This window comes from Azolla caroliniana, unplaced genomic scaffold (genome assembly GCF_043228905.1).
Source record: "Azolla caroliniana isolate FFs.n. ecotype wild unplaced genomic scaffold, voAzoCaro1.0.p SCAF_2, whole genome shotgun sequence".
Classification (NCBI taxonomy): Eukaryota; Viridiplantae; Streptophyta; class Polypodiopsida; order Salviniales; family Salviniaceae; genus Azolla; species Azolla caroliniana.
Genome location: NW_028230437.1, coordinates 24,177,140 through 24,187,158, shown reverse-complemented (window position 1 = coordinate 24,187,158; position 10,019 = coordinate 24,177,140). Strand labels below are relative to the sequence as shown.

The 10,019-nt window shown below is 46.3% G+C and overlaps 1 protein-coding gene across 1 annotated transcript; it reads right to left on the bottom strand.

The window, feature by feature from the left end:
• Positions 1 to 6,359: 6,359 nt before the first annotated feature.
• Positions 6,360 to 7,301, bottom strand: LOC147867718 (uncharacterized). The gene has a single exon (XM_087315742.1). The coding sequence runs from the start codon at positions 7,299 to 7,301 to the stop codon at positions 6,360 to 6,362; it is 942 nt and encodes a 313-aa protein (XP_087171868.1).
• Between the last annotated feature and the right edge of the window lie 2,718 nt (positions 7,302 to 10,019).

The following is a 10,019-nucleotide window of genomic DNA, read 5'->3' as shown; positions in this document are numbered from 1 at the left end:
TCAATCGATCGAATGGAAAGGATGGCGATCGGTCTCAAACTCGAAGAAGATGATGGTGCAAATGGCCTCATCGAGGATTGGAGCAAAGTGGAAAGTGTATGCCGACTACACGATAAGGGGCAAGCGAGAATATCGACGACAACAAGACGGCCCATGAGGGACGATTGAAGAGGGACGAGATGCAACAACGCGCCACCAACAAAAGAAATGAAGCTTAAAAGGGAGACAAAACCGAGGCGAATGGTGATCGAGGAAGAAGAGACCTCCCAACAAATGCGGGTTAATGAAGTGGCCGATACAAAGGCTCTGGTTCGGTATGACGGTACCGAGAGAGAAGGTGTGAAACAAGTCACCTTCTTGTCTTACAAAGAAACGACGGCGAAGGAGGAGTCTGATGACTCGAGGACGGCGAACGCCACTTCGAGGGAGGATAAATGTTTTGGAACACGCATTGTGTACAAAACATCGGGTGATGACGGCGCAAGCATGAGAAAAGCTTGCATGATCGAGGGAGAAAAAGTGTTTGAGTTTGAAGAGATTGAGGAGGTAGCCATGACAAACGACATCGAGTCGGAGGTGGCTATGCACGAGTCGACAACGGATAGCCATGTCAAGACTTTCTCCACGATTGTTCTAGAGACTTCGGCGGTTGCGCCCATGTGCCAACGTGAGACCGGAGAGACGGAAGGTGGTGACGGGAAGACGAAGGCCCAACACAAGGAGGAAGAAGATCGTGGAAGAAAGGATATCCCCACACCTAATCTAGAGACTTCGGCGGTTGTGCACGTGCGCCAACGTGAGACCGGAGAGACGGAATGTGTGGACAAGAAAGAGGACGACCGGAAGGGCGATGAAGAAGACAAGGTAAATGTGCATGAGCGAAGGGATTCCTTCACACCGGTTCCGGAGACTTCGGCAGTCGAGACCGTGTGTCGGCATAAGACCGAAGATAAAGGAGGTGGCGAAGAGGAGACAATATGGCTCGCGGCGAGCATACATGGAGGGAAGGATATGGTCGATGAGGAAGCCAAGGATGAAGCCGCGGTTGAGTTCGATGGAGAGGCGTCATGCGGGAAGGAAGGAAGAGTCGAGAACCGGTCGAACCGGAAGACAATCCGGCTAGGATTCCGGCCCGAACGAAGGAAGATCCACATGGGAGCCGATCGACTGGGGCTGACCCGACCGAAACCTGATTCGGACGAAATCAATCGGACAATCCCGATCCAAAAGGGGGCCGACCCGGCAGGAATCAATTGGTCGAGCCCGACTCGGCGAAATGTGAATACAGACGAAGGCCAATCAAGCCAAGAAGCGATCGGTGGAGACCGATCCGGACAAGGGCAAACCCGGCCTAATCGGAGATCGACACGAACGATCTACAATACCCAGTTGAAGACGGTGAGCGTGAGGAGTGGCCAGGAGTCCAATCGAAGGACACGCGCGGTGGACGAAGGAAGAGCGGTCGTATCGACGACATCGTTCGGTAGATCTACTACAACCGATCGGGGAAGAAGGTGTGAGCGCCGGATATGGTGGATCGGGTGGCTACGGTGGTTCGGTTGGAAAGATTGCGCATACTCGAAGTGGAAGACGAAGTCGACGAGCGTGCAGAGGAACTCGGTTGATCACTGTTGCCAAAGATCTCACCTCTTCACCTTTCTCGGCACATACCGGAGGATGTGCGGGTTTGGTGGGGGTGGATGTCGTGACGATTTTCGGCTACGGTGTGAAACCGAGTGAGACGAATAAACCAAGGATGTGCAACATTGCACATACACTTAGCAAATAAGCCTCCTAAGGCCTAGTGGCACTTGAGTTCATACAAAGGGGTGCAAGCAAAGGTTTGAACCTTGCACCTCTAAGATACAAGATAATTGCCTTACCACTAGGACAACTATCATATAGTGTAAATTTTATGTATTTCCTTTTCATATACAAATTATAGACGAAACAACCATAGAAAACCATGTGCACAAAACCATGGTTTTAAACCCATGGTTTGTTCATGACATAAGCAAAACCGTGTGCACAAAACCATGGTTTTAGCCCATGGTTTTGTGCATGTCACAAGCATGGAAAGACCTATAAAAGCCTCTAGTTGGGCTTGTGTAAGGGGGGGCTCAATATGTGATATCACCAACACCATTATCATCAATATAATTATATTTGTCTTTATCTTCTTCATATTTTTCTACTTCTCAAGTGTACAATCTTTCTTCTTCTCAAGTAAACCAATTTCATCTAATCTTACATTGATCTTCATCTAGCGTCGATAATTCCGCGAACGTCCTCCCCAGTCCAAGACCCCGGTGGTCGCTCGAGTAGCACACGCACGCGCGAATCTTCGCGACAACGCTAACTCCCCATGCTGTTGCTGCGTTTGTTGCTTTTCTAGAGCGATTTGTTGCAGATCCCCTATCAGTCGTTGGTTTTCTTGTTCCAGGGCAACAAACTTTTCTTTTAGGCACTATAACTCAGAGAAAACGGATTGATATTTTTGGGCGCTAACAGTAGCCATAGTAGAGGGAAAAGGGTAGGAGGATGAGGGAGAACGACAAGTAGGCTGGAGGAAAGAGGAAAATTGGTTCAAACTGTCAGGAATAGTACTAAAGCAGAGATGGAATTAGTACTAAGAAGAGTAGTACTATTAGTACTAAGAGGATGGGACTGCATAAGATTCCCGAGAGAGAGGAAGTGAGAAGAGGAGAGAGAGAGATAGGATGATGACAACAGCTCTTATATTATATGAAAGATTAGTACAAATCGGCTAAGAGGCTTAAGACTGGTGTTGAACCAATTTGGTTCAAAACAATGCCTTGTGTCTCCTTTTATAGTGTTTTTAGGAATAATCCTGAAGCTTCTAGAATGTTCCAGAGAGATCTGGAATATACATCAATTTTCTATGATAAAGCATAAATGAAAATAATATCTTACAAATTACAATTCATAGTCTAATGTTAAGATCTCGACCCATGTAGCATAAGGTCATGGGTTCGAGTCTTGCCATATCATGATAGATCGTGGGGTAGATGAGACTCCCGATGAGTTGCGGATACTGAGTCGGCTCACACGCTTTGGTGCCGGAGTTCGCATCTAGTTTGAGATTACGATCGAGCGGGGTTGCCACGGATTTGCACTCAGCCATCCCGAACTTGTATAGTAAGTTGAGGATGTGTGCCGTTGAGAGATCATCATACCGGCCGGAGTCCAAATTACCTCGATGCCGAGGAAGTAGTGGAGCTCCTTCATGTCCGTCATCTCGAACTTGTCAGAAAGGAGGGATTTGACCTTATTGAATTCAACGAGATGCTCACCTCCAATGACTAGGTCATCCACATATAAAATGATGACGATTAGACTTGTGGAATCGCTTTGTATGTAGAGGGAGTTGTCCGATTTTGACATACGGAAGCCGATTTGATGAAGATATTGCGTTATTTTCGAATGCCAAGCACGCGGTGCTTGCTTGAGGCCGTAGAGTGGCTTCTTGAGTCGGCATACAGCTTTCGGATGGGTGCTCGAGTTGAATCCGGGTGGTTGGATCATGTACACCTCTTCTAATTCGCCTTGTAGAAAGGAGTTCTTGACGTCCATTTGATGGAGGTGCCACCCTTTCGCCGCGGCAAGTGCAATTACGGTCCGCACCGTCGTCATCTTTGCCACCGGGGCAAAGGTCTCTTCGTAGTCGACGCCATGTGTCTGAGCGTATCCTTTCTCTACGAGTTGAGCTTTGTAGCGGTTTACGGAGCCATCAGCGTTATACTTCACCTTGGAGATCCATCTGCATCCGATCGCCTTTTTGTGTGGTGAGGTGGAAACGAGATCCCACGTCTCGTTCTTCCGTAGTGCCTGCATCTCCTCATTCATTGCTTCGATCCATCGCGGGTCCTTCGCGGCTTCCGGAAAGGTTTTCGGCTCCCGTACTGTCGCTACCTTCATCATAAAGGCGTAATGGTACGCCATATAATCGTTGTAGCCGAATCGGCTTACGGGGTTCTTTTCACGGGTAGAGCGACGGAGCTTTTCATTTGCGGAGATGAGGGCTTTCTTAGCTCCGATTGGTACATTGAAGCCGCCGAACTCACTGTCAAGTGAGTGAGTCGACTCATCGTCGTCGAAACGATCATCTGCGTATTCCGCCATTTTCGCCTTGCCCTTGTCCATCTTCGATTAGGCCGTGATGTGCTTTGATCGCTCAAAGGATCTTGTGGTCCGCTCAGTCGGGTCGTGATCGGACTTTCTTCGAACATGCGCGTAAGGCGATCTTCATCCTCTATCTCTTGTTCGGTGGATTCCGGGTCGAGCGGAGTTGGAGTCGGAGTTATCTCTGGTGCGTACCAGGATGCAAACTCGTCGAAAATGACGTCTCCACTTACGCGAGATTTTCGAGTTGAGGGGTTGTAGTAGTTGTACCCCTTTTGCTCCACTGAGTATCCTACGAGGATACATTTCTCCGACTTCGGATCAAGCTTTTGGTGCTTCTCGTCAGGGATGTGCACGTACGCTATCGCGCCAAATATCCGGATGTGTGATAAGTCTGGCTTCTTTCCGAAGTATTTTTCGTGAGGAGTGACCTCGTGCACGCCGGATGTTGTGCATCGATTCATTAGGTAGACGACCGTATTTGCAGCTTCGGCCCAATATGACTTGGGCATATGCTTCTCGTTCATCATGGCCCACGCTACTTCGAGGATGTGCCGATTTTTGCGCTCGGCTACTCCGTTTTGTTGCGGAGTGCGTCGACAAGTGAATTCTCACCAAATTCCTTCCTTTCAGAGATACGCCGTGAAATCGTCCGAGAAGTACTCCTTGCCGCCATCCGATCAAAGACAACGTACATGTCGACCCATATCTTTATTGACTTCATTCTTGAATGTTTGGAAGTGTCCGAACACTTCGCTCTTTTGCCGCATCGGGTAGATCCAAGTGTGCCTAGAAAAGTCATCGATGAAGAGAATGTAATATCGGCGGATGTCGCCATTTGAGCCAGTCCCCATACGTTGGAATGGACTACGTCGAGTAGACCTTTGCTCACGTTCCGCTCTTTCGGGAATGGATGTCGGTGTTGCTTGCCGAATTGGCACGCTTCGCATACACCTTCAATCTCCTTCTCTTTGAATGTCAGGAGTCCGATGACGACTCCTTTCGATTTCATTGCTTTGATTTTGTTGAGATTGATGTGGCCGATTCGCTTATGCCATAGCTCTATGTTGGAGTCGGCTTTCGTGCTTTTTGCGAACATGGCGGATTTCATCTCGTGTGAATCGAGAATAAACATCCGGCTCTCTCTTCTTCCGCGTGCGATGATTCGGCCTTCCTTTTCGATAAAGCACCCTTCTTGGTCGAATCGTACTTGCATCCCTTGCTCAACCATTTGGCTGACCGAGACCAAATTCTTCGTGATGGTGGGAACATGCAAGACATTTTTAATGTATGTTTGCTTACCTCTTTCACCGAACGGAACATTGCCGGTGTCGTGAACATTGCAGGAGTTTGATATCAATATGTGAGATAATTTGTTTCTCGAATCCGAGAGGGAAGAAGAAAGAAGGGAAAAAAAAAACTAGGAGGGAAAAAATGGGACATATATCGAGCTCCTCGTTGATCCTCCTCCCCAATGTTACTTTTCATGCCCACTTTTAGTTGGATGGCCTCTATTTTTACTTGCATGGCCTTGGCTTTTGGTTGCATGTGATTGTCCGTATAATTCGGCCAAATGACACACTCATCCATAAAGTTTAGCCCGTGCGCAATTCGTATGTGCGTTGCAACCAAACCGTAGATGCGTCCGCGCGCAAAAGTCCCAACAGCGTAGTAGTGTACGCATCCACGCGTGCGCACACACGCGTCCGTCCAAAACGTCCACGCGTACGCCTAAAACTTGCACGTGCGCGTATATCCGAAGACGTCTGTCCGCGCGTACGTCCGAAAACGTCGATGCGGCCATGCACACGCGCGTATGCCTAAAGCGTGCAGACCACATAATGTAGCCCAAGTCACCTTGAACATTCTATGCTCCACACATTGATAGAGTGAATATGTTTTGGTTTCCCTTATATATTCTGGGTTCCAATGTTGTCCTATCTATGTGGGATATCTCACAGTTTTGTCTTTTCTTTTCTTTTCTTCAAACTTCACACTCACATAACTTGATACTTGTTTATCTGTTTTATGCGTAGTAAAATACTCTATGAAACTCTTGAACACATCTATCTTTCCATATCCATATATTAAGCTAACTGTAAATAATTATTTTACTAGTTTTCATATCGTGTGTGAAAAACCACACGACATTCACCCCCACCAAACCTGCACATCCACCGGTATGTACCAATTGTGGTGAGGTTCCTCTTTTTTAATTACTCTTCTTCAACCTCGATGTTCGAGGATACATCATCTAGATCTTTGATCTCAAGATTTGGGGCTTCTCTTCTCTTAAAGATCTTGATCCTCTTCCCTGCTATTGGCAAAGCAAGTCGAGTTCCATCTAACTTCGCTAAAAAATAGGTTGCATTGCTTTCTATTTTCTTGACCATATACGGGCCAAAACATCGTTTTGCAAACTTTCGAGTAGTGCTATATTGATTATCGAGATTACTATCATAGACAAGAACCCAATCTCCTTCTTCAATTTTTCTTTGTCGAAGACGATGCTTTCTATCAAAATTCTCCTTGTTCTTCAATCGAGCTTGGCACAACCATTCTATTGCCAACTCGACATCTTCGGACCTTCGTTCTAATTGTTGAATCCTCGTGGCTAGCAAGTCTTCCTGACTCATTTCCTCTTGCAATGGCAAAGACGTCCATGAAGCAACACTTTGCTTAATAGGCATTATTGGTTTTTGTCCTAATATGAGTTCGGCGGGCATATATCCCGTAGTCGTGCTATGTGTAGTTCTATCTGCCCACAATGCATAAGGTAGTAATCGTGGCCAATTTCCCATTTTGCCATCGCAAGACTTTGCTAAAGCTTTTACAATTGGACTATGTCCTCGTTCTACCTTCCCATTTGCGTCCGGGTTGTATGCCATGGTGAGCGATAATTTGACGCCTATTCTTGAAAAGAACTCTTTAGCTTCATTCGCATCTAATTCTCCTCTATCGGCCACTATTTTGCCGACACATCCGTATCGACAAATAACATCTTCAAGGAGAAACCTACAAACTGCCGAAGTTGTTTTATTCCTTAGTGCCCGTCCTTCTACTTGGTTGGTGAGATCCTCTCTTGATAGCACGAGATATTTCATTTGCCCCAATCCCATTGGCATAACCACTATATCTACCAACCACTTATAGTGCATTGATAATGGATATGTTGGATGAAGTTCATCCCTATGTTGAATATTCGAGTATAATTGGCATTGCTCACATGTTTCAACATAGCTTGCTACATCTTTGTAAACACCCGACCACCAATACTTCTCCTTGAGCTTTGCAAATGTTGCCCATATACCATGATGACCTGCCCCACACACTATCATGAAATTCAGCAATTAGTGTTTGTTGATCCTGTTTCTTGCACACCACTCGAAGTGGAGTTCCATTCTTCTTCTTCGGAAACTTCCATAGATGTCCTTCTTTGAGGAAGAACTTGTAGGCCTTCTTCCTAATTCGGTAGAAGTCTTCCTTTGACGATGATTCATCTTTTGTAAGAGAGGTTAAGTATTTGCCAATTTCGATGAATTCACCCTCATAATCTTCTTCTTTGAACACTGTTAGCACCCAAGCACAAGAAACCGTAAAGAAGTTTAGGCCAACATCCTCTTCGTCGGAGTGCAAATCTTCTTCACCCTGATACCTTGCCCTTGACAACATATCGGCCACCACATTATGCTTCCCATTTATATGCCGAATCTCGGGGTTGAGGGACTTGATATAGGCAATCCATCGTAGCATAGCAATATCCGATGTAGCACAACCGGATATCATTCCGAGAATAGGTAGACAGTCGGTTTCGATTATGACCTCTGTTCCTATAAGGTAGTCACGGTCGGTTTTAACCGCGGATACTATTCCCCATAGCTCTCTCTTTACTTGAGCATACTTCCTTTGTCTTTCGGTTAACACCTTCGCACCGAATCGGATTGCATACCGATTCTTTTCTTTGTCTTCTTGGTTTATCACCCATCCAATTCCGGTTGGGCTCGTATCCACCGTCACATATATCGGGGTACCATGGTGTAGTCGGCTTTGCGCAGTGCTGGAGCTTCCAATAATAGTTTCTTTAGCTTTCGAATCGCCTAGGTATGCTCATCTTCCCATTCGAACTTCTTCCTTTTCTTTAATAGTCCATACAATGGTTCAGCGATATGGGCATAATGTGGAATCCATATGTGATAGAATGCACATGCTCCCAAGAATCTTCGCACCTCCGTTTGAGACACACATTCTTCTTTCATCTCTTGAATAGCATTCACCTTGGATGGAGATGGCTTCCGGCCATAAGACCCACATAAGTGTCCTACTACCAATATTTCTGGTTGACCGAATGCAGACTTCTCTCCCGAAAACGTGAGATTCGCATCCTCAAGTTTTTGCAACACCTTCTCGCTATCCTTTATATGATCGATGACGAATCTTCCACCAAGCATCCTTTTTCTTCCACCAAGCATCCTTTGATTGGAATGTCGTCTAAGAAGGGCATTGTGATATCAGGGATACAATCCCTCAACACTTTGTTCATGGCATTCACCATGTGGACTACGGAATTTGTCGCACCTTGGGGTAAGGTGCACATCCTTACCAACCCGATCGGCGTCCTCATTGTCGTTATATCTCTACTATCGACGGACAATTGAAATTGATCATAACCCGAGTAGAGATCACCAATGGAATAGATCGATCTTCCCGTGAAGGTTTTGGCAAATTCATCCACGCTTGGACCAATTCTGGCATTTTGGATCGTCACCTTGTTGACGGGTTGGAGATCTTGTATAAAGCGTAAGGACCCGTTCTTCTTCAGCACCGTAAACCATCTATTAGAGTAGGGAGCATTGGATGGCTCAAGAATTCCCATCGTAACCTTTTCCTTTAGAAGCTCAATCAACTTTGGAATGTGAGCTCTTGGAACAGGTATCGGCTTGAGGTTCCAAGGTACATGCGGCACCGTAAAAATCCCCATCGGCTCTATCATCTTCGGGTCGGCACATCCGATCTCTTGTGGAGAGAAGGCAAAGGCTTTCCCATGTCTCTCAAGCATTCCGCGGAACATTCTCTCCTCTTCGGGGAGAAGGAAATCTTCCCTTCCAACTTGTAGCTTTCCTTTCGTCTCTTTGGTGAAGACATGACCTATTGCCTTTGGATCCCTTAAGCTCGGATCATTGGCAACTTCTTTCATCTTCTGCCAGCTATCTTCCGGTAGCGGATCCTCAACTGGCTTGATCTTCTTATCCACCGTTTTATATTTTGTGTTGACTTCAGCTTCCTCCATCAAGATGCCTCGATGATATTCATCGATGATAGCGTACATGTTAACGGAGTTAACCGAAATCACATTTTGATCGTGAGGGTAGCTCAATTCCACGACTTCCTCGATTTCACCGATGGTGTCGTTAAATGAGGCTTCCTCTAGAATATGAGACACGAATTCTTCTTCTTCGATTATGCTTTCTTCTTTCATCATCTTCTCGAAGTCTTGTATCTGACGCTTGTCCTTCTTGTTGAGTAGTGTTAGTTTACATGCGCCACTAGGTGTCACACATGTTGCTTCTCCTTGCGATCCACTTATTTCACTTCCTCGTGGGGACTTATGATTGCTCAGACTATTTGTGCCCTACGCTTCAATAGTCCGCTCTAAAAATCCGAGGACTCGCCTCCAAGGCTATCTCGGTTCCTTTCGTGATTAGCCCGCACCGTAAGGAATTGAATAGATCTTTGATTGTCAAGGCTCTTGACTCGCGCGAAGGCCGCTCCATTATCGAACACCTTAGTCTCCATCCGGGACGACGTGATATATGGTTGTCCTAGGATGACGGGATGTGAAGCCGAGTCTTGCACGAAGAAGTGTTGATCCATCTCCA

Coding starts and splice junctions, on each gene's coding strand:
- LOC147867718 (XM_087315742.1), bottom strand. CDS start 7,301: ATGCACTATAAGTGGTTGGTAGATATAGTGGTTATGCCAATGGGATTG.